Source organism: Moschus berezovskii, chromosome 5, assembly GCF_049115385.1.
Source record: "Moschus berezovskii isolate FMDL1 chromosome 5, NW_MosBer_1.0, whole genome shotgun sequence".
Lineage (NCBI taxonomy): Eukaryota > Metazoa > Chordata > Mammalia > Artiodactyla > Moschidae > Moschus > Moschus berezovskii.
Genome location: NC_142464.1, coordinates 103526455 through 103552501, shown reverse-complemented (window position 1 = coordinate 103552501; position 26047 = coordinate 103526455). Strand labels below are relative to the sequence as shown.

The 26047-nt window shown below is 39.1% G+C and overlaps 1 protein-coding gene across 1 annotated transcript; it reads left to right on the top strand.

Annotated features, from left to right (window-relative positions):
* Positions 1 to 5314: 5314 nt before the first annotated feature.
* GK2 (glycerol kinase 2) lies at positions 5315 to 6979 on the top strand. The gene has a single exon (XM_055435004.2). The coding sequence runs from the start codon at positions 5315 to 5317 to the stop codon at positions 6977 to 6979; it is 1665 nt and encodes a 554-aa protein (XP_055290979.1).
* The last annotated feature ends 19068 nt before the right edge of the window (positions 6980 to 26047 follow it).

The following is a 26047-nucleotide window of genomic DNA, read 5'->3' as shown; positions in this document are numbered from 1 at the left end:
ATAGAAAAGTTGAAAGAACCAACACCATTTTGTCTACCATACAGACTCTACAATTCATATGTTGCAGTACTAATTTTACTAAATATCTTTTCATTTACCTGTTCTTTTATCTATTCATCAATCTATCTTATTATGTTAGATTTCAAAATGAATAACAAATAACCATCCAGCAACCAAAATTAAAGTTAACTTGCTGCTGCTGCTGCGTCACTTCAGTCGTGTCCGACTCTGTGTGACCCCATAGACAAAAGCCCACCAGGGTCCCCCATCCCTGGGATTCTCCAGGCAAGAACACTGGAGTGGGTTGCCATTTCCTTCTCCAATGTGTGAAAGTGAAAAGTGAAAGTGAAGTTGCTCAGTCGTGTCCAACCCCTAGCGACCCCACGGACTGCAGCCTACCAGTCTCCTCCATCCATGGGATTTTCTAGGCAAGAGTACTGGAGTGGCTTGCCATTAACTTGAGTTTATGCTAATTAAAGTGACAACCATATATAGTGGTGCTCATTAAGTCATTCAATAAGTATTTCTTGAATTTTTGCTTAGGGTCAGGAACTGTTCTAAATGCGGAAGATACATGATTGAATAAAATAGCCAAAATACCTGCCCTCATTGAACTTATAATTTAGTGGGCTTGACAGGGGAAAAATAATAATTAAATGAATGGCTCTCTAAAAAAGATTTGTATAAAGGAAGATATGCCAACAGAGACAAGTAGTCAAGATTATTCTTAACTTAGACGTTGTAATAAGGTTAGGAAGAATGTTTCCTGTGTCACTATAATATTGTCTAAAAAAGAGCCCATATGTAGCAGCCTCTCATAAGATAGCTGTCACATTACAAATAAATTTTAAACTTTACAGCATGGACATCATTTAAAAGATTTTATGTTAAGAAGTAACTGCACTATAGAAGTGGAGAAGGAGAAGGCAGCCAACTCCAGTATTCTTGCCTGGAGAATTCCATGGGTAGAGGAGCCTGGCAGGCTACAGTCCATGGGACCACAAAGAGTTGGACATGACTGAAGTGACTGAGCATGCACTACTGAAGAGTGACCTTAAAGGGAAATAAATAATAATAGGAAGTCAATTCATTTAACAACTCTAATTGTAGCAATCTTACATCAAAAGACTTTTTCAAGACATATCTGGTTTGGGGGGACTATTCTGAATAGTATGTCCACCATTACAGGAGTTGTGTTTGTATGGAATACGATGTAAAGTGAAATAATTTCCTAGTAAAGTATAACATCCTCAAAAATAAGGTTGTGCCAATGATCATTTCAGAGGTGTTTAAAATAAAATGTAGGGAGGCTATTACAGACTAATAACCAAGTTTTTATGTTTTTAATGAAAAAATAGTGGAGTTAGTTTAAGCAAACAAAAAGCATTGCTAGTCAGCTTTGATTAAATCCATCAATAGTTTATAACTACTCTAAGAAATTTAAATCAATCTGGTCAACTTTCCTTTCTAAACTAATTTGAGATACTTATTATCTGATTATTTAGTGGCTATAATTAATTAACAGTGGAACTAGTATGCAAGCAAAGTTCTTTACAGACAGAACAATGACTTTATGTATGTTACTTAAACACAAAATGCTTAAAGTATTCCACGCTCAAAAACTAATATGACTGGGACATTTGTGTGTATATACTGAAGTGGTAGGAGAGAGAAAAAGTAGAGAAGAAACTTTGGGTCAAATTTTTTTTATTGAATGTATTAAGCTGTATATAGAAGGTCTACTATTGCCAAATATTTAGCAAGAAAAAATTCTAATTTTTAATCTGTTCAATGTGAATTAAGACATTGTATGGACTTCCCTGGTGGCTCAGAGGTTAAAGCATCTGCCTCCAATGCGGGAGACCTGGGTTTGATCCCTGGGTCGGGAAGATCCCCTGGAGAAGGAAACGGTAACCCACTCCAGTATTCTTGCCTGGAGAATCCCATGGACGGAGAAGCCGGGTAGGCTACAGTCCATGGGGTCGCAAAGAGTCAGACACGACTGAGCGACGGAACGGAACGGATGGTAAATAAGCATACTAGTAAGTGTTGTCTCTACATTTTTGCTTAGAAAAGCTCTGGTTGATTTTTAAAACTTAACAAAGATATTATCAGGACAATCTGTACCACCTTCTGATTATTTCAAGCCCCTACTATTCAAATTAAGTCTGGTTGCTAATTTTGTTTTTTTATTTCCTTAAAAGAAAAATGTGATCCAGTTAAAATAGTAAAATAACAATATTGCTGCTGATTTTATGGTATTTTCTATTAGTTCTGTTGGATTCACTAAGAATAAATGAGTTGCATCCTTGAGCTAACTTAAAACTATTAGCCTATGGCCCAATGCAAAAAACTGTCATTCATGGATTGAAAGTGACATCGCTCAGTTGTGTCTGACTGTGACTCTATGGATTGTAGCCCCCCAGGCTCCTCTGTCACTGGGATTTTCCAGGCAACAATATGGGAGTGGGTTGCCATTTTCTTCTCCAGGGGATCTTCCTGATTGAGGGATTGAACTTAGGTCTCCTGCATTGCAGGCAGACTCTCTACCCTCTGAAGCACCAGGGATTGGAGATTTCATAAATTTAAATTAATGAACATATAAATATTTATTCACCAACTTTACAATTGATCTGAAACTTTAAGTTTCTATTAAGTGGACTTCCACTCTTGTAATGATGTGTAATAGAGATTAGATTTATCTTCATTTATCATTTGAAACAATTAAAAATGAATGAAATACTTGAAACAGTTCATATAAGTCAAAAATTACATAACAGCAGTTTATAAGATGCTGACTACCAGGTCATGAAGGATAGTGATCTCTTAAAGGCAAGAAACAAATAGCATGAATACCATGACTTCCCCAGCCTATTTACTTGAGAGAAATTTAAGGCCACAGCACTGGGAAGGGAAACCCAGGTGAAGATCAGTGTAAACGCTATAGTAAGGAGATACAGCTGAGCATTCAGAGAGACAAAGGCAGCTAGAGTTGTAGGACATGGTACCAGAAAGAAAAGAGTCACACAGGAAGAGAACTCTGGAGACCTTCAGAGTGTCCCCTTTGAGTATTCAGTTGAGTACTAATCAGTGCACATGTGTATAAAGAAACTACATGAGACTGGGGACAGTTGCATATTGAAAGACTAAATGTAACAGTATCCAGCATTTACCCATGACTGGGAATAGGGACTATTTCCACCAGCCAAAAATATATCATTTTTCATGGGCCTTTGTTAGAGTATCCTGAAGGATCTTATCAGAGGTAAGGGGAATAACTAGCCCCAGATTAAGTACTGTCCTACTCCACCTATTAATAGCAAATCTAAACGACAAGATTCAAAAGAATCAAACTGTTCCCATGTAACTTAACTGCATCCCACAACAAAGCTTGAGGCCTATAGGAACACAGAAATAACCAGCAAACCAACCAATCCAATCCCAACAATTCACAATGTTTGGCACCTAATCAAAAATTATCAAGCATGCAAAGAAGCAGAGAAATACAAGATATAATGAGGATAAAAATTAATCAGTCAAAATTGAACCAGAACTGACACAGATGTTAGGATTAGCAGAAATTGAAATTAAATTTATTCTAACTGTATTCCATGTGTTCAAAAACCTAAGTAAATATTTTTTAAAATCCAATTGAACTTCTAGGGATGAAAACTACAGCGTGTGAGGTAAAAAATACACTTGATGAATTAGCAGCCGATTAAACAAGAGAATACTAGTAAATTTGAAAACATAGCAGTGGAAACTCTCTAAAATGAACCACAGAAAGAGAATATAATTATAATAATGAGTAGAGCATCAGTAAACTCTGGAAAAACAACTATATATATCATGGGAGTCCCCAAAGCAGAGAAGAAAGGGAAAATAAAGCATATTTATAGAAATAATGGCCCAAAGTTTTCCAAATTTGATGAAATCCATAACCCCATAGACCCAAGTAGTTCAATGAGCCGCAAGCACAGAAAATAAGAAAACTATAGCAAGTAATATCATCATAAAACTGGCCAAAACCATTAATAAAGAGAAAAAAAAAAAAACTCTTAAAGACAGTAAGAGAAGAACTGTGCTTAGTCACTCAGAGGTGTCCACTCTTTGTAATGCAGTGGACTGCAGCCCGTCAGGTTCCTCTGTCCATGGGGATTCTCCAAGCAAGAATACTGGAGTGGGTTGCCATTTTCTACTCCAGGGGATCTTCCTGATCTAGCGATAGAACCTGAGTCTCCTGCATTGCAGGCGGATTCTTTACCAGCCCAGCTAGGAGGAAGCCCAAATATATCTGGCTGGATCGGGTCTTAGTAGTGGCCTGAAGCATCTCTTGCTGTGTCCCATGGACTTCAGACATTTTAAAAATAAGTTCAACAATGAACTTTACACCTGAAACAACACAAAAGAGTGTGGAGCAACAGTTTCAAGGTGCTGAAATCTAAGAAGAAAAAAAAAAAGCTAAGAATTCTACACCCAGAGAAAATATATTTAAATAGCAGATTAAATTCTCTTCAGATATTCAAAAATAATTTAAAAAATGCATTTCCAACAAACCCACACTACAAGATATAATGAGGGAAATCTAACAGAAATATGGATCCATGCAATACAGTGATGAGCACGAGTACAATAATTCTGTGGGTAAATACCTGACTCTTCAAAGCTTGCTAAGCTAAGTCAGTTCAGTCGTGTCCGACCCTTAGCGACCCCACGGACTGCAGCCTACCAGGCTCCTCCATCCATGGGATTTTCTAGGCAAGAGTACTGGAGTGGCTTGCCATTGCCTTCTCCGGAGTTTCTTGTTTACATCCAAGCAAATCTCCAACTAGCGTAGTTGATGGAACAAATGTTCACAGTCATGAGGGTACTGATTGGGTTTTAGGTTGGGTTCAGAAAGACTTCAAGTTTAGATTTTTTTAAAAAGTGCATATGCAGTCCTTTTCGGGGTTTGCATAGCAAAGCAGATCTCCCAAAAGCAAGTGATGTCCTGTTATTTTAAAGGGTTAATGTTTGTAATTAAAATTAGATGATAAATACAAATAGTTGAAAATAAGAGTTAAATACAGCTTTTATCTCCTTAAAAGATCGTTGAGAGGCTGGTGGTGGAGCCTGGGCCAAAGGAATCAAGTGAGAAGAGGCAACGCTGGCGTGAGGGCAAAGGTTGCCTCGAGCAGCGGGCGGTCAATGGCGCAGGCGCCTTATGATGAGCCTGACGCTGTTGACGTCCTGCGTGCCCCTCCCCGACCAACTCCTCCATCACCAGGGAAACGAGAAACGGCACCAGCGCAGCTGAGCCAAACCCACTGGTTTCATGGCAGCTCCGAAGACAGCAGCTGGGGGTCCGTTGGTGGGGGCAGTGGTCCAGGGTACGGACTATTCTAATTTTATGGTTTTCAATTCAAAAACATCAGAAGTACTTAGTCACCATCGAGTGGAATTAACCCAAGAGTTCCCAAAAGAAGGATGGGTAGAACAAGACCCTAAGCAAATTCTTCGATCTGTTAATGAATGTATAGAAAAAACATGTGAGAAACTTCAAGAACTGAATGTTGATATATCCAACATAAAGGCTATTGGTGTCAGCAATCAGAGGGAAACCACCGTGGTCTGGGACAAATTAACCGGTGAGCCGCTCTATAATGCTGTGATGTGGCTTGATGTAAGAACCCAGTCTACTGTTGAGACTCTTAGTAAAAAAATTCCTGGAAATAATAACTTCGTCAAGTCCAAGACAGGTCTTCCACTTAGCACTTACTTCAGCGCAGTGAAACTTCGTTGGATTCTTGACAATGTGAGAAAAGCCCAAAAGGCTGTTGAAGAAGGCAGAGCTCTTTTTGGTACTATAGATTCATGGCTTATCTGGAATCTGACGGGAGGAGTTGATGGAGGTATCCATTGCACAGATGTAACAAATGCAAGTAGGACAATGCTCTTCAACATCCATTCTTTAGAATGGGATAAAGAGCTGTGTGATTTTTTTGAAATTCCAATGGACATTCTTCCAAATATCTGGAGTTCTTCTGATATCTATGGACGAATGAAAACTGGGGCCCTGGAAGGTGTGCCAATATCTGGATGCTTGGGGGACCAGTCTGCTGCATTAATAGGACAAATGTGCTTCCAGGAAGGACAAGCCAAAAACACCTATGGGACAGGCTGCTTCTTACTATGTAATACAGGTCATAAATGCGTGTTTTCTGAAAGTGGCCTCCTGACCACAGTGGCTTACAAGCTAGGCAAAAACAAGCCCGTTTTTTATGCACTGGAAGGTTCTGTGGCCATAGGCGGTGCTGTTATTCACTGGCTGAGAGACAATCTTGGAATTATAAAAACCTCAGAAGAAAGTGAAAAACTTGCTAAAGAAGCAGGTACTTCTTATGGCTGCTACTTCATCCCAGCCTTTTCAGGGTTATATGCACCTTATTGGGAGCCCACTGCGAGAGGGATCATCTGTGGGCTCACTCAGTTCACCAATAAGAGTCATATTGCTTTCGCCGCTTTGGAAGCCATTTGTTTCCAAACCCGAGAGATTCTGGATGCCATGAACCGTGACTGTGGAATTCCACTCAGTCATTTGCAGGTGGATGGAGAAATGACGAACAACAAAGTTCTTATGCAACTGCAAGCAGACATTCTGCATATTCCAGTAATAAAAGCCTCCATGCCTGAAACAATGGCACTGGGAGCTGCCATGGCAGCAGGAGCTGCAGAAGGGGTGAACGTCTGGAGCCTTAAACCCGAGGATTTGTCAACCATCATGATGGAACGGTTTGAACCACAGATCAAAGCCACAGAAAGTGAAATTCGTTATTCTACATGGAAGAAAGCTGTGATGAAGTCAATGGGTTGGGTTACAGGTCAGCCTTCTGAAAGTAGTGAATCTAATAACTTCTCTAGTCTGCCCTTGGGTTTTTTTATAGTGACTAGCATGATAATGTTAATTGGAGCAAGATACATCTCAAGTATATTTTCATAATACCAAGCATGGACTCTCAAGATGTGAGCTTTTCACAAAATGAAACAAATCCAGCAATTCTGCCTCTTAGTGTGATGACTCTATAACAGAATCTGACTTCATTTATTGAACATTTAACTTCATGACTTATGAGAACCCTAGAAGTAGACCTTTGGCTGGAAATAAATAAATTACAGCAGAAAACGCTGCAGAAATATTTGGTATTTTTTTTAACATCAGCAGTTAAGGTCAGGCCAACTACTAGGAGTCAACCCCTCCACTGTCATAAAATCCTACTTCACTCCCTCTAAAATACAGAATACTGAGATTCTGTCTATGGAATTTTTCATCATACATTTTCTAACCCTTAGGACTAGGATTTGGCTCTCTGTGCTACACACACTTGATTAAGAGGTGTAACTACCCTGTTAAAACTGAGGGACATCTTGTAACTGCTGCTGTTTATAATGGATCCTGAAGTTCTCTTCTGCACATATTAGGGTGACTACAATACCTTTACTGAATGTTTAAGGGAAACATTAGTTTTTATAATAGAAAATGGCATTCTCATAGCCTAGATATCTTCCTAAAAGATATTTGTCAAAATTCTTCAGACATTTTACATGCCTCACCAATTACACTACTTTTCTGTGTAGATTGTATAGGGAGAAGGGCATGTTTTACTTTTTCTTTTCATATCTCCATTGTTATGTACTCTACTTGGTATGTATAACATACATGTTTATATTCTTCATATAGAGAAACCCACTGATGAAGTTTATAAGAAGGGTAGTCTTATGTGGACCACCACAATAAATATTTTAGGGTAAACATATATACATATATATTTAGAACAATGAATACACATACTATTATCAGTAAAAAGGTTTTTAAAGAACTGGTATTTATTATTTTAGTATGTGTTTTATATTGATATAAAACAGTATATTTTGATTTCAACAATATTTCTTACAATTACCTTGTAATTTCCTTAGCTAGATATATGTCAGAAACAAAAGGGGAAAACTGGGAATACTACAGTAAGCATTATTTTCTAATAGAAAAGAAAGAACTGATTGTTCAAACAAAACTAATAATACACTATGGAGTTAAGCATATATAAAACAAAAATAGCAAGCAAGTCGGAAGTAGATAAATGGAAATGTAAAATATTGTAAGGTTTGTATACTATACGGGAAGTAATATAATATCATTTGAAGTTACACTGTGGTGCTGGAGAAGACTCTTGAGAGTCCCTTATACTGCAAGGAGATCCAACCAGTCCATTCTGGAGGAGATCAATCCTGGATGTTCATTGGAGGGACTGATGCTAAAGCTGAAGCTGCAATACTTTGGCCACCTCATGCGACGAGTTGACTCACTGGAAAAGACTCTGATGCTGGGAAAGGTTGGGGGCAGGAGGAGAAGGGGACGACAGAGAATGAGATGGCTGGATGGCATCACCGACTCTGTGGACATGAGTTTGAGTGAACTCCGGGAGTTGGTGATGGACAGGGAGGCCTGGCGTGCTGTGATTCATGGGGTCGCGGAGAGTCGGACACGACTGAGCGACTGAACTGACTGACTGACTGACTGACACTGTTAATACTCTAAATTCTAAAATAACAAAAAGAATTAAATTTAGTGCATAGGCCAGAACTATAAAAATATTCATTTGACCCAAAAGAAGGCAAAAAAGAGATGAAAAAAAAAAAGGTAGAAAAATGAAAAACAATAACAGGAAAATATATTTAAACCTAACCATATGAATAAGAACATGAAATATGAATGGTCTAAGCACCTCAATTAGAAAGCAAGATTGTCATACAAAGAAGACTCAAATACATACTGCCTCCAAAAATCATATTTCATAAAGAGAGGAACAAAATAGTCAAAAAAGAAAAAGGATTTAAAAAATATACCATACTCATATTAATGGAAAGAAAGCTGAAGTGATTATTAATAACAAAGTAAATTTCAAAGCAAAAAATATTACCAGTGTTAGACAAAGTCATTTTGCAGTGATAAAAGGTTAATTCATTAAAGATATATAACAATCGGTCATGTATGGATGTGAGAGTTGGACTGTGAAGAAAGCTGATCGCCAAAGAATCGATGCTTTTGAACTGTGGTGTTGGAGAAGACTCTTGAGAGTCCCTTGGACTGCAAGGAGATCCAACCAGTCCATTCTAAAGGAGATCAATCCTGGATGTTCATTGGAGGGACTGATGCTAAAGCTGAAACTGCAATACTTTGGCCACTTCATGCGACGAGTTGACTCACTGGAAAAGACTCTGATGCTGGGAAAGGTTGGGGGCGGGAGGAGAAGGGGACGACGGAGAATGAGATGGCTGGATGGCATCACCGACTCTGTGGACATGAGTTTGAGTGTACTCCGGGAGTTGGTGATGGACAGGGAGGCCTGGCGTGCTGTGATTCATGGGGTCACGGAGAGTCGGACACGACTGAGCGACTGATCTGATCTGATCTGATCTGAACAATCCTAAATATTTATATACCTAATAAAGCTTCAAAACACATAAAGCAAAATCTGATAGAACTGAAAGAAAAAGTAGATAAATCTACAGTTATCGTAAGAGATTTCAATATCTCTTCATCATTTGACAGAACAAGTAGAAAAACCAATGATTTGAACAAACTATAGGTTATTCAAATTATACTATCAAATAATTGACATTCATAACCATAACACCCTACAGTAAGAGAATACATATGCATTTCAAGTGCCTATGAAATATTTACCAGGACATATCTTATTTAGGCCACCAACCAAGCTTCAATAAATTTAAAAGTATTTCACATAAAGTATGCCATGTGAGAACAATGGAATTATAAATCAATAAAATGTTTTTCTAAATGTCCAAATATTTGGACACTAAGTTGAAAACTTTTAAATAATCCCCAAGTTGAAAAGATAAAGAAGAAAAATAAAAAAATATTTGGAACATAATGAAAATGAAGATATAACAAAATTTGACATATCACTAAAGCAGCACTTAGAAATTTCTAGGACTAAAGGCCTAGAAGAGAGACAAAGTTTCAAATCAGTGACCTCAGTTTCAATCTTAAGAAACTGAAAATAGAATAACAAATTCAATACAAAGTATAAGAAAATAAAATAGAGTACAATAATCAGTGGTATAGAAAATAGAAGGCAGGAGGCGCAGGGAGGATCAGGAAGAGAGGGCAGAAGTGGGTAGGAAAATGATTGAAAGGGTCACAAAGCAAAACAGGAAGGAGTGAATATGTTCATTTATTAGTTATGGTGACATATAAAAGATGACTATGTCAAAATTGAACACTTTAAATATGTGCAGAGTATTATATATCAATTATATCCCAAAAGAAGTTTTAAAAAAGAAAAAAAAAATAGCTCAAATTCTGACGGAATATAACCAAAGTTTGCTCAGTTAGTTGATCTTGGCTGTTTTCTATTAAGCATACTGATGTATCCTCTGCTTCTACAGTCTGCCTCCACGAGGTGGGCCACTTCCTGTCTCTAAAAGGTCTATCAGCTTTATTTAAGTCATTTGTGTGATTAGGCTGGAGAAGTACATGATAATGTCTAGTATCATTTAAACCAAATTAATTTCCCATTTCATTTATCTGTTCATAATTCTCAGTCTGGGACCTGCTGCAAATGACCTTATGAAAAGTCACAAACAAAGATGCCGTAAGAAAATCAGGCTAAAAGTCCTCAAACTCAGTATCTCATTCTTTCTCACTTCTGAGTGTTCTACTCATGTGGTCATCAGCTTTTTTTTTTTTAATACCTTTGGCTTTATAAGTCTCATTTAACCTATTATGGTATTGATGAATTATAGTACTCTGTCCCAAGGCTATTAAGGAGCTTCTGTATATTCTATCGTAAAATTAGCTAATGAATAATTTCTCTATATTGCCACTAAGCAGAAGTACATGGTTAAATTATGATGATGGACTCTCATCACGTGCGTGTTTTGAAACAGCAAGTCATCATTTAATGTCAGGCATATGTGTGAGTGGGAGAGCGGGAGCTCAGACACTAACCAGGAGAATGAAAAACATCTAATTCTGATACTGTTTTCCAAAGGCACAGGTTGTGAGGGCTATCCTGTGGCTCAGTGGTAAAGAATCTTCCTGCCAACATATAGAGTCAGGAAGATTCCCTGGAGGAGGAAATGGCAACCCACTCCAGTAGTCTTGCCTGGAGAACCCCATGGACAGAGCAGTCTGGCAGGCTACAGTCCATGAGTTTTCAAAAGAGTCAGACATGAATTAGAGACCGAACAACAACAACAGTTTGTGAATTAAAACAAGTAAGTCATAGCTGAGAGGGGCAGGGTTGGGTAAGGAAGAGAGAGAACAAACAACGAAGGCCATGAAGGGAAAGGGGTTTTAAAGGTATCCAAAGAGAAAGTTCCTTGGTGGCTCAGAAGGTAAAGAATCTGCCCACAATGCAAGAGACACGGGTTTGAGCCTTGTTTCGGGAAGATCCCCTGGAGAAGGAAGTGGCTACCCACTCTAGTACTTTTGCCTGGAAAATCCCATGATCAGAGGAGCCTGGCGGGCTACAGTCCATGGGGTTGCAAAGAGTCAGACATGACTGAGCGACTAACACTTTCAAAGAGAACCAAGCTGTACTATTAAATCTAATTGAAGACATCCTGTGTGGTACCCATGTACAAGAAGCTCTAGGAGTGACAGCAATGGACATCAGACTTAGAGGGATAATCATCTTCCTCTCCTCACCTGGTAATAATCATAATTATTATCTGTCTATGACTAATATCTGGTACTTATATGATTGTTTTGATATTGATACCCATAAACTCAAAGGGAAGCTATTGATTCACTCACTGGTAAGCCCTTGTTCTCAATACATCAGTATAAGTGTTACATTAAACAATCCCTATTTAGGTGGAACATTATAAACCTACTCTATGACTGTTAGATATGGAAAATGTGTTTCCATGACATTTTCTTTTTATTCAGAACTAATAAGATTCCCGAAAGTAATTTTGCAGCAAAGTCTAGAGTAAATACAATACCATCTCACACAGTCATCTACTTTATCCTCCCACTGAAATGACAGTTGTATAGTCCATTCTGATGGTTTCAATCAAAACAAAATAAATAAACTTAGTAAAGTTAATATTTAAATATCCCTCCATAGTTTCCATCAACAACCTTTACAGCCTGATTTATTTGAGCCTTGGAGAAACTGCACGGGATCCTTGTCTGCAATGTGTTTAGCATATATGACAGTTCATTATTATATCAGCTCTCAATAAATTGATTTATTTTACAAAAAGAAAAGAAAGGAAGGCCTTGACCTTTGGTGGGAAAAAAGTAGAGCATAATAAGATTGTTCATAACCTTTTATTAAGCTATGTATGAGTTTGTGTGTGCTAAGTTGCTTCAGTTGTGTCCGACTCTTTGCATACCTATAGACTGTACCTACCAGACTCCTCTGTCCATGAGATTCTTTAGGCAAGAATACTGGAGTGGGTTGCCATGCCCTCCTCCAGGAGATCTTCCCAACCCAGGGATCAAACCCATATCTCTTACGTCTCCTATACTGGCAAGCAGATTTTTTACCGCTGGTACCACCTGGGAAGCCCATCTATGAGTTCAGTTCATTGTAAACAATCCACAAATCTTTCTTATGTTCAGTTATTATAGGATGTTTTCAAGTGTCACAGGAAGTCCAAGCTTGAAAAGTATTTGCAAAGCCAAAAACAGTAAAAAGACAGTTTATGTCTATACTGAAAGTGAAAATGTTAGTCACTCAGCTATGTCCCACTCTTTGTAATCCCATGGACTGTAGCCTGCCAGGTTCCTAGGTTCATGGGTTTCTCCAGGCCAGAATACTGGAGTGTGTTGCTATTCCTTTCTCCAGGGGATCTTCCAGACCCAGGAATTAAACTCAGGTCTCCTGCATTGCAGGCAGATTCTTTACCATCTGAACTACCAGGGAAGATACATCTATACTAGGAGCTTCAAAAGAGAGCTAGGCAAAAACCAAGATAGCAATGTTCTAATGATTGCAGCTGAGGATAGCTATGAACCTGAAGTAGGCAATCTGCTTAACTGCATGTCCCTGTTTCTACTCTTGTATGGCTTTAACAAAGTGATCAGAGCAGGGGATGAATAGACACCTTGGAACAGGAAGCTCTAATTAGCATGTTTCTCTCTCTGTCTCTCTCTGTCTCTCATTGCAAGATAAGGTTTGTCCGACCTCAAGTATATTTTACCAAATGAACTGACCGCTTCATCCCAGGTCTCTTTCAAACAGGCCACAGATACTACAATTGGCTTCCCTGGTGGCTCAGTCGGTAAAGAATCTGCCTTCAGTGCAGGAGACCTGGATTCAATTCCTGGGTCGAAAAGATCCCCTGGAGAAGGAAATGGCAACCAACTCCAGAATTCTTGCCTGGAAAATCCCATGGACAGAGGAGCCTTAGCAGGCTACAGTCCATGGGGTCACAAGAGTAGGACACGACTTAACAGCTAAACCACCATCACCACCATACGCCATTATCTCAGCTTCACGGTTGAGAATAATGAGATAAAGAATAAGAAAATCACTTTCCCAACCCAAAAAGGGTATAGCTTTAGAATTCAGGAGATGATTCATCAGGAGAATATGATTACTTGCCTAGAATTTACTATGTTCAAAAACAATGTTCCCAGTGAAAACTCCGAGACCACCTGTATGATGTAAAGCCTGTGGGTGGACAGGGCTTGAGAGAGCACCTAGCTCAACATCTTTTAATATGAAAGAAGTGAAAATTTTAAATAACTTACTAGATGCCATTAAAAAGATGGTGGGAATAAAATTACAATCTAATTTTTATACTCAGGGAGGCCTGGCGTGCTGTGATTCATGGGGTCGCGGAGAGTCGGACACGACTGATTGACTGAACTGAACTGAACTGAACTGAATGTTCCTTTAGCTTTATCCAACTGGTAAGGCTTTACTTGAACTTTGTCTACCTCAAACAACTCTGTTATGACTTTTTATAAAATGGAAAGTAAAGCTAATAATAACTTATGAATTTCTTATAAACATAGCAAATAATATGACGCATACTCACATACTCATACACACGTACCTTGTTTATGACCACTTAAGCTAGGCACATTCTGGAAAATTATGAACTTAAATAAAACACATTTGTTATTCTTCATTTGCTATTTGCTATTTCTGAAAAAAAATGTTTGCAGACTCTTTGGGGAGCTATTCCCTTACTGATTAAATTTGGAGTGAACTGGAAGAGGTACCATTTCTTTTTAGGTACAGAGTGTGCTGCTCACCTCCAAACAACTGATTACATTCAGATTTACCTAATTCATCCCTTCATTTCAGGGATCAACGTGAATTTCTTTTCCTTCCACCTTCTCTTCCTTCTTCCTTTCTTCTCCCTCCTCTTTGTCTTTTTCTTTTTCCTGAAATAATTCCATTGAGTCATATCAATATGGTATTTACTACTCATATTCACAAACATCAAAAGGACGACAATCTGTTTAATATCCTGCAGATGAACATGCGCTAAAAAGTGGTACTGGCAATCAGGCACTTGCTGCCCACTAGGCACCAGGCAGCAATGCGCTAAAGATCTGGCCTGTTGTTCCATAGAGAAGAATGGAATTTCATTACAACTGTATCAAAAACAAATCATGGACCAAATGTTTGTCTGGATGAGTACTTGGAACATCATTTTTCTTTCATTCATCCCCTCACAGCTTCTACACTTCAGCTCTATTGCTGTCAATACATTCTTTGCCTGTTTATATGTCTGTTCCTCTTGCATTTGTCACTGTAAGTTCACTACAGTTTTACCTTCTCATACTAGCCCCAATGTGTGTGTGTGTATGTATACACACATATATATATATATATACATGTATATGAACTATACAATGCCTACAAATAAAAAGAACATGGACAAAAAGGGAATAAACCTTTACAAAAGAGTTTCTACAGCATTTCCTCAGGTCTCATTTTGTCATGTCATTAGAGAATGGAAACATTTACTTTGCATTTTCCGGATGTTAGAGATGGCTATAAGAAGACAACCTAAAGCTTACAGAGAAAAGGGCTTCCCAGATGGTGCTAGTGGTAAAGAACCTGCCTGCCAAAGCAGAAGACAGACATAAGAGACATGGGTTCCATCCCTGGATGGGGAAGATGCCCTGAAGGAGGGCACAGCAACCCACTCCAGTATTCTTATCAGGGGAGTCCCGCGGACAGAGGAGTCTGACAGGCTACAGTCCATATGATCACAAAGAGTCAGACCCAACTGAAAAGACTTGGCATGCATGCAGAGAGAAAACCCTTTAAATTGAAAAAGGGTCCCTAATGAATTTCAGCTGGAGATTAGAGATCTTGTATGTCAGGCCCCTAATTTTACATATTTAAAAACTGGATTCCAGAGGTGGTGACAATCCAAGGTTTCAGGGCTGTTCCGGACCTGGAAATGTCGGAATTAGAATCTAGGCAAAATTTATTGTGTACGTATGCCAAATTTTCTTCGAAGATTTCAATTTTAAACATAAAAACTGTTGGTTTTCTTTAGATCAAATATAGAAATATTTAGAAATGCAGTGGTTTACATATGTAAACCCGGGGCAAATTCATGTCAATGTATGGCAAAACCAACCAATATAATATTGTAAAATAATTTGCCTCCAATAAAAAATAATTACCTAAAAAAAAAAAAAAAAAAAGAAATGCAGTGGTAATTGCTTAGCATGTTCCCATCAACATTCAGAATTCCCAGGGAACCACCTCACTGGAACTGATTTTAAAAGGCCTCTTCTCTCGGTTTCTTCCTTCACTCTTTCAGTCTAGGCATGACCACTAACGGTGATGACCACTAGGTAATGACCACTAACTCATTTATGAAACACAAGCTGGAATTAAGATTGCCAGATATTCAGATATTCAGTGACACCACCCTTACGGCAGAAAGTGAAGAGGAACCAAAGAGTCTCTTGATGAAAGTGAAAGAGGAGAGTGAAAAAGTTGGCTTAAAACTCAACACTCAAAAAAAAATGAACATCATGGCATCCGGTCCCATCACTTTATGGCAAATAGATGGGGAAACAATGGAAACAGTGACAACTTTATTTTCTTGGGCTCCAAAATCACTGCAGATGGTGACTGCAGCCGTGAAATTAAAAGATGCTTGCTCCTCGGAAGAAAAGCTATGACCAACCTAAGACACCGTATTAAAAAGCAGAAGCATCACTTTGCTGACAAAGGTCCATCTAGTCAAAGTTATGCTTTTCCCAGCAGTCATGTATGGATGTGAGAGATGGACCATAAAGAAAGCTGAGCACCGAAGAATTGATGCCTTTGAATTGTGGTGTTGGAGAAGACTCTTGAGAGTCCCTTGGACTGCAAGGATAGCCAACCAGTCAGTCCTAAAGGAAATCAATCTTGAATGTTCACTGGAAGGACTGATGCTAAAGCTGAAACTCCAATACTTTGGCCACCTGATGCGAAGAACTGACTCATTAGAAAAGACCCTAATGCTGGGAAAGATTGAAAGTAGGAGGAGAAGGGGATGACAGAGGATGAGATAGTTGGATGGCATCACCGACTCAAGTGAGTTAGAGCACGCTCCAGGAGTTAGTGATGGACAGAGAAGCCTGGTATGCTGCAGTCCATGCGGTAGCAAAGAGTTGGATATGACTGAGCAACTGAATTTACTAAACCTCACTTTTGGGCTTCCCACATGGCACTAGTGGTAAAGAACATGCCTGCCAATGCAGGAGACATAAGTGACCCGGGTTCAATTTCTGGGTCAGGAAGATCCCCTGGAGGAGGGCACGGCTACTCACTCCAGTATTCTTGCCTGGAGAATCCCATGGACAGAGGAGCCTGGCAGGGTACAGTCCATGGTGTCATAAAGAGTTGGGCACTGAAGTGACTTAGCATCACCCAACCTAAGTTTTCCTGTCCTGTCTCTCAAATTTACCCTCTATATTTTCACTGTGGTTCTTCCTGTTCCTTTCCCACCCCATCTCTGATTTTACATAATTTATTGTTTCTTTTCTAGCACCCCAGACCTTTTGTAAAGCCTCCCACACCAACCCCCATAAGGAGCTGCCTGGTCTTCTTATCCAGGGAGGAGCTGTTCAGAGGCACAAAGAGGAAAGAGAAGCAGATCTCCAGCTCCTTGTTCTCTCAATAACCCCTTGGCTGTTCTTAAGAATGTTCCTTGAGCTTCTTTAGCTCAACATCAACCAATGTTTATGGGCTCTGATCTTTGACCTTGCCACACGGGTTACTAATAACTGTGGATATGTATCGTCAAGGCAACAATTCAAGCCTCAAGGGCCCTTCAAATTCTGCTGCGACCTTATTCACCAGCTGCTCACGTCTGATTTCCAGCTACCTATACGGCAACCCACTCCAGTACTCTTGCCTGGAGAATCCCACGGACGGAGGAGCCTGGTAGACTACTGTCCATGGGGTTGCAAAGAGTCTGACACGACTAAGCGACTTCACTTTCACTTTCATTCCTATTCACATCTCCAAATACCATAGTCTAGACAAGTCAACTCTCATTTCAGAGATGGTCTGGGTTTTGGAACCGCGTAGAAGTCACCCACCAGGCTGGACCGTGGCACACCTGACTCTGGGCTAGTGTTTGAAATGGATGGATTAGACCATAGAGCCCCTGGCCCAGTGCCCTACGGTGGCCACCAAGGGCCACGTGACCCCTCAGACCGTCGCGGCCACTTGAGCTTTTCAGTGCCGCCCTGTGGCCGAGGTGTCAACAAAGCTACAGTTCAGTTCAGTGGCTTAGTCGCTTCTGCCTCTGCGACCTCATGGACTGCAGCACTCCAGGTTTCCCTGTCCATCCCGAGATTCCGGAGATTGCTCAAACTCAGGTCCAGCGGGTCGGTGATGCCATCCAACTATCTCATCCTCTGTTGACCCCTTCTCCTCCTGCCTTCAATCTTTCCCAGCATCAGGGTCTTTTCCAGTGAGTCAGTTCTTCGCATCAGGTGGTCAAAGTATTGGAGTTTCAGCTTCAGCATCAGTCCTTCCAATGAACATTCAGGACTGATTTCCTTTAGGATGGACTGGTTGGATCTTCTTGCAGTCCAAGGGCCTCTCAAGAGTCTTCTCCAACACCACAGTTCGAAAGCATTAATTCTTCGGCACTCAGCTGTCTTTATAGTACAACTCTCACATCCATACATGACTATTGGAAAAACCATGGCTTTGAGTAGACCAACTTTTGTCGGCAAAGTAATGTCTCTGCTTTTTAATATGCTGTCTAGGTTGATCATAGCTTTACTTCCAAGGAGAAAGCGTCTTTTAATTTCGTGGCTGCAGTCACCATCTGCAGTGATTTTGGAGCCCAAGAAAATGAAATCTGCCACTGTTTCCATTGTTTCCCCATCTATTTGCCATGAAGTGATGGGACCAGATGCCATGATCTTAATTTTTTGAATGTTCAGTTTTAAGCCAAATTTTTCACTCTCCTCTTTCACTTTCATCAAGAGTTTCTCAGTTCCTCTTCATTTTCTGCCATAAGAGTGGTGTCATCTACATATCTGAGCTACATGGCTCTTGAAAACAAAAATGTGTCCATTTTACCTTATCGCTTTAAATGTGCTCATTGCAATCGTTTCACAGGTAAGCTAAGTAGCCTGGCATTTAAGATTTGAAAACCTATGTTCTGTCTTCTGCTTGGTCTTCTAGTTTCACTTCACTTGTCTTATCTTTTCACTGACTGTGTAACTCGGTCGGTTTTCCAGGAAGCTGTCAAATTAAAGAGAAATCTCTGCACTTTTTCTGGGCAGAAAAAATTAGAGATGTAAAATAAGACTGTTATGGTGTTTTCCCTTTTACAAGATGCATATCATTCTTTCATCTTAACAAGATTTTTTCTTCATTATTTAGGTATGAAAAAAGGCATTCTTGGTGAGATTTAAAGGTCTGAGAAATACGGTCATTAACATCTCTTAGAAATCAATTATTTCATTATGATTTTTCAAAAACTTCCAAATATCTAGTTATTTCCATTTTAAATCTTACTAGAATGTGCACTGCTTTTCATTAATTCATTTCACTTAACCGTACTGCGTTATTCTAAAAATAACTCTAATGTCAGCTTTATCAACTTTCCTTAACTTAGAAAAAAGTCCTTAGGGGCTTCCCAGATGGCGCTAGTGGTAAAGAATCAGTTCAGTTCAGTTCAGTTCAGTCGCTCAGTCGTGTCCGACTCTTTGTGACCCCATGAATCACAGCACACCAGGCCTCCCTGTCCATCACCAACTCCTGGAGTTCACTCAACTCATGTCCATCGAGTCGGTGATGCCATCCAGCCATCTCATTCTCTGTCGTACCCATCTCCTCCCACCCCCAATCCCTCCTAGCATCAGACTATTTTCCAGTGAGTCAACTCGTCACATGAGGTGGCCAAAGTATCGGAGTTTCAGCTTTAGCATCAGTCCTTCCAATGAACACCCAGGATTGATCTCCTTTAGAATGGACTGGTTGGACCTCCTTGCAGTCCAAGGGACTCTCAAGAGTCTTCTCCAGCACCACAGTTCAAAAGCATCGATTCTTCGGTGATCAGCCTTCTTCACAGTCCAACTCTCACATCCATACATGACCACTGGAAAAACCATAGCCTTGGCTCGACGGACCTTGGTTGGCAAAGTAATGTCTCTGCTTTTTAATATGCTATCTAGGTTGGTCATAACTTTCCTTCCAAGGAGTAAGCGTCTTTTAATTTCATGGCTGCAATCAGCATCCGCAGTGATTTTGGAGCCCAAAAAAATAAAGTCTGACACTGTTTCCACTGTTTCCCCATCTATTTCCCATGAAGTGATGGGACCAGATGCCATGATCTTTGTTTTCTGAATGTTGAGCTTCAAGCCAAACTTTTCACTCTCCTCTTTCACTTTCATCAAGAAGCTTTTGAGTTCCTCTTCACTTTCTGCCATAAGGGTGGTGTCATCTGCATATCTGAGGTTATTGATATTTCTCCTGGCAATCTTGATTCCAGCTTGTATTTTCTCCAGCCCAGCGGTTCTCATGATGTACTCTGCATATAAGTTAAATAAGCAGGGTGACAATATACAGCCTTGACGTACTCCTTTTCCTATTTGGAACCAGTCTGTTGTTCCATGTCCAGTTCTGACTGTTGGTTCCTAACCATCATATAGGTTTCTCACGAGGCAAGTCAGGTGGTCTGGTATTCCCATCTCTTTCAGGATTTTCCACAGTTTACTGTGATCCACACAGTCAAAGGCTTTGGCATAGTTAATAAAGCAGAAATAGATGTTTTTCTGGAACTCTCTTGCTTTTTGGATGATCCAGTGGATGTTGGCAATTTGATCTCTGGTTCCTCTGTCTTTTCTAAAACCAGCTTGAAGATCTGGAAGTTCACGGTTCACATATTGCTGAAGCCTGGCTTGGAGAATTTTGAGCATGACTTTACTAGCGTGTGAGATGAGTGCAGTTGTGCAGCCATTTGAGCATTCTTTGGCATTGCCTTTCTTTGGGATTGGAATGAAAACTGACCTTTTCCAGTCCTGTGGCCACTGCTGAGTTTTCCAAATTTTCTGGCATATTGAGTGCAGCACTTTCACAGCATCATCTTTCAGGATTTGAAATAGCTCAACTGGAATTCCATCACCTCCACTAGCTTTGTTTGTAGTGATGCTTCCTAAGGCCCACTTGACTTCACATTCTGGAATGTCTGGCTCTAGGTGAGTGATCACATCATTGTGATTATCTGGGTCCTGAAGATCTTTTTTGTACAGTTCTGTGTATTCTTGCCACCTCTTCTTAATATCTTCTGCTTCTGTTAGGTCCATACCATTTCTGTCCTTTATTGAGCCCATCTTTGCATGAAGTGTTCCCTTGGTATCTCTAATTTTCTTGAAGAGATCTCTAGTCTTTCCCATTCTATTGTATTCCTCTATTTCTTTGCCTTGATCGCTGAGGAATCTTTCTTATCTCTCCTTGCTATTCTTTGGAACTCTGCATTCAAATGGGTATATCTTTCTTTTTCTCCTTTGCTTTTCACTTCCTTCTTTTCACAGCTATTTTTAAGGCCTCCTCAGACAGCCATTTTTCTTTTTTGCATTTCTTTTTCTTGGGGAAAGTCTTGATTCCTGTCTCCTGTACAATGTCAGGAACCTCCGTCCATAGTTCATCAGGCACTCTATCAGATCTAGTCCCTTAAATCTATTTCTCACTTCCACTGTATAACTGTTGCCAAATAGGACAGAAGAGTTGGGTGATTCTTTGGTTTCTACACCTTTAAAATTATATCTCAAAAGAGTTCCTAAAAAAGGGAAAGATTAATCATAAACTAGCACAGGTTTAATTATGTGTATTGTAAGCATAGTATTATTTGTACATACGTAAATTAAGTATTATTTGGCGACCTAAATGATAGTTAATTTATGTGATAAGAGGATGTAAAAAGTTCAACTAAAGAATGAAAAGAGATGTTATGTAATCAAGATTTCTAGACTATGAGAATTCATTTAGAAAGATTCTTGCATTGGACTTGGCAATTTCCTTGGTATAACACCAAAAGCATAGGCAAAAAAAGAAAAAATAAATTAATTGAGACTTATCAAAATTGAAAACTTCTTTGCAGTAAATGACACTATCAAGAGAGTGCAAAGATAATACATAAAATGGAAGAAAATATTTGCAAATAATATATCTGATAAGGAATTAATATCTGGAATATATGAAACTACCACTCAATAAAAACAAAAGCCAAAAAAAACAACCCAATTAAAAATTGGGCTTAACAGACAATTATCCAAAAAAGATATACAAATGGCCAATGAGCACATGAAAAGGTGCTCAACACTGCTAGGCATTAGGGAAATGAAAATGAAAACTGCAAAAAGATATCATTTCACACCCATTAAGATGGCTATTATCAAGGAAAAAAATAGAAGTATTGGCAAGGATGTAGAGAAACTGGAACACTTATGCACTGCTGGTAGGAATGTCAAATGGTGCAGGTGCTATGGAAAACAGTATGATGTTTCCCTAAAAAATCAAACATAAAATTACTCTATGATCCAACAATGCCAATTCTAGGAATATACCCAGAAGAATCTCTGAAAGCAGAGACTCGAATAGATGAATGTACACCAGCGTTCATAGCAGCAATATTCACATTACCTAAAGGAGGAAACAACCTAAATGTCCAGTGACAGATGGATGAATAAACAAATGCAGTATGTCCATGCAGTGGAATATCATTCAATGCAAATGGGGATGGAATTCTGATACATGCTGCAGTATAGATGAAACTTGAAAACATTATGCCAAGTGAAATAAGGGAGACACAAAATTAAAAATATTGTATGGCTCTGCTTATATAACCCACTCCAGTACCCATGCCTAGAAAGGCCCATGGACAGAGAAGCCCTGTGGGCTGCAGTCCATGGGGTTGCAAAGAGTTAGGCATGACTGAGCGACTAACACTACTTATATAAGAATCATATGAGACAGCAAAAGAGACACAGATGTAAAGAACAGACTTTTGGACTCTGGGAAAAGGTGAGGGTGGGATGATTTGAGAGAACAGCATTGAAATACGTATACTATCATATGTGAAATAGATCGCCAGTCCTGGTTCGATGCATGAGACAGGGTGCTCAGGGCTGATGCACTGGGGTGACCCTGAGGGTTGGGATGGGGAGGGTCAGGATGGGGAACACATGTACACCCATGGCTGATCCATGTGAATGTACGGCAAAAACCACCATAATATTGTAAAGTAATTAGCCTCCAATTAAAATAAATTTAAGAAAAAACAAAGAATAATATGAGAGTCAACATTTGTAGAAATAGAAAGCAGAAAATAGTGGTTACTAGAGGCTGGGGAAAGGGAGTAATAAAGACATTGTTTAATGGGCACAGAGTTCAGTTTGGGATAAAGAAAAAGTTCTAGAGATGTACAATATCAACAGTTGTACAACAATGTCAATGTACTTAATGTCACTGAATTGAACACTTAACAGGAAGTTTAATATTATGTATATTTCACACACAAAAAAATCTTTGCTTTTCTGTGGTTATCAACCATCTAGATCTGAGTTAAGTAACTTCCGATACCGCACACTGCATCACACTCCTTATGTAACATATAATTTACAAATTATCATTATGTTAACAGTTTCTAAGTAAGTTATTTCCCCTCTCCAAATTCATGTATGCCCTTTGGCTATCATTGTTTTTATTGAAATGTCCTATTCCCCAAATAACAAAGTTCACAGGCATTTGATTTGCCCAACACATTTTTTTTAAAATTGTAGTTGCTTTACAATGTTGTCTTAGTTTCTGGTATACAGCAAGGTGATCCAGTTATATATGTACATATATATATTATAATTATAGATATATATTTATGTATACATATTCATTTTCATTATCATTTATTACATGATATTGAAGAAAGTTCCCTTTGTTATAGAGTAGAATCTTGTTGTTTATCTATTTATGTGTAGTAGTTTGTGTCTGTTAATCCCAAACTCCTAATTTATCCCTCACTACCACCATCCCCTTTGATAGGAAACGTCCCCATAAGTTTGTTTTCTATGTCTTTCAAGTCTGTTTCTGTTTTGTAAATAAGTTCATTTGCATCATTTTTTAGATACCCTACATAAGTGGTATCATATGATATCTGTCTTTCTCTGTCTGCCTCCCTTTACTTAGAATGACAATTTATTGGTCCATCCATGTTGCTACAAATAGCAATGTTTCATTCTTCCTTATAGCTGAATAATATTGCATTGTGCATATGAACTGCTTCTTCTTTATCTATTCATCTGTCAATGGACACTTAGGTTGCTTCCATGTCTAGGCTGTTGCAAATAGTGATGCTATGAACATTCCCCAGTGTTCCTGTATATTTTCTAATTAGAGTTTTCTCTAGACATATGCTCAGGAATGATATTGCAGGATCATATGGTAACTCTATTTTTACTTTTTTAAGAACCCTCCATACTGTTCTCCATTGTGGCTACAGCTGGCCTGAAAACTTTTGAAACCAATAAACTTTAGACCAAGTGAACTTCCCTCACCACTCCTGTGTTATATTGGCATACTCGTTTAGTTGCATTGATATGAAAATATGGCCGATTATGAAAAATCAAAGAACAACAAAGGAGAATGATTGAATGGTGCATGGTAGGATCCTCATTAGCATGTACCCAAAGCAATATTAGGACATTGGGTTCATTGTGTTGGTTCAAAGATTCTTTGTCTTCTTTTCTAGGAAAACATATCCTAATAATGAAGAACTTGCATTTTATGTACTGAAATATACATTCTAAAACTAGTTAGCGTGTATGCCTTTAAATGTGGTGTATTATCCATAAAGCAATCGTTCAAAATATCAATATTCTCTGCATAATAAATCTGAACAATATGCATTTTAGTTTTGAGAATCTTTAAGACTCTGAAGAGAGATTTCTCATCAGAGAGAGATTTAAGTCCTTCTCTCTGACCCTCTATTCCCTTTCTCACAGCTCCTGAAAAGATGGGCATGACCCCAAGTGTGGCTCCGAGTTTATTGCTTTGCAAAGATACCCATCTGTTCCTTTCATTGTCTTCCTAGTCATATCTGACTGGGTTTGGGATGTCCAGATTCATTTCTGTTATTTTCAACACAACAGAGCCAAGAACTCTTTGGACAAGTAACCACATTATAAGCTTCTGCCTTATGTGTCCTCAAAAGAATTGCCCTTGTCTGAATACAGAACCTTTATGAGAGAAAATGTAGAAAACTCTGCCAGGAAAAAAAAAATGCATTTGATATTATACCTGCTATCAAAATGGACATTTTTAAAGATGAATACCAGCCAACAGAAAACAAAACATGTCAAATTTCCAACAAATATGGCATTTTAATCTTGACCTTTCCTAATGTGCTGATATTTCAGAGGTTATTATTTTTCATGAATGTTTTAAACAGAATATATAAACTATATGAAAAGACATTTTTCCTGTTGATTCTCTTCTAGAATGTAATCACAGGGCCAGTTTTAAAATATGCAACAGAAAAAAATGTTGAACTGGAATTTTTTTGGTTTAGAAGCCCTAAATGAGTAAGCAGAGACATGAAATTTATTGTTTTTATTCCCAGATATATTCTGGTCCATCTTGAATTATAGCTTGCTTCTGAGTTGCTACCTCTTAAAGCAGAAATATTATAGAAGTACAGTTTTTGATGATAATATAATAATATGCTCAGACAGTCGTATCCCACTGTTTATGACCCCATGGACTGTAACCCACTAGGTTCCTCTGTCCATGGGATTCTCCAGGCAAGAACTGGAGTGGGTTGCCATTTCCTTCTCCAGGGGCTATTGCCTACCCAGGGATTGAACCTAGGCTTCCTGAATTGCAGGTGGATACCTTACCAACTGAGCCACCAGGGAGACCACATAAATTTTAAGTACTTCTGTTTCTCCAAATTGAAAATTCTACAGGATCTCCAATCAATCCAAATAACCACAGTATAGAAAACTTCAGCTACTACTGTGACCTCACTAGATTCATTGAATCTAATTGTCATGCACTGTGTCCAGTGTGTGCCAGGTACCATGTCCACTGTGCAGTGGGAGCACAAAGATGAATAAGATACTTTACTTTTGTGGAATGCATTATCGTGCAGCACAAGCTAATAAATGTAAAAATGTGATAGCTACTTCCCCTGAGGCTACATCAGACTGCTATGGTATAATATGCTCAGACGCTCAGTTGTGTTTTTGCGACCCCTGGACTATAGCCCACCAGGCTCTTCTGTCCGTGGACTTCTCCAGGCAAGAATACTGGAGTGGGTTGCCATTTCTTTCTCCAGGGGATCTTCCTGACCCAGGGATCGAACCCAGGTCTCCTGCACTGCAGGCATATTCTTTACCAACTGGACCACCAGGGAAACCACATCAGACTGCGGATAAAATGAAAGGTACAGTAATTCAAATAACTGTCATTTCTTGAAGATGTCTAATGAAATGCTGAGTCCCCAGCCCTTAGCCTCTGGTCATCACAGGGCTATTCCAGGCTTCATG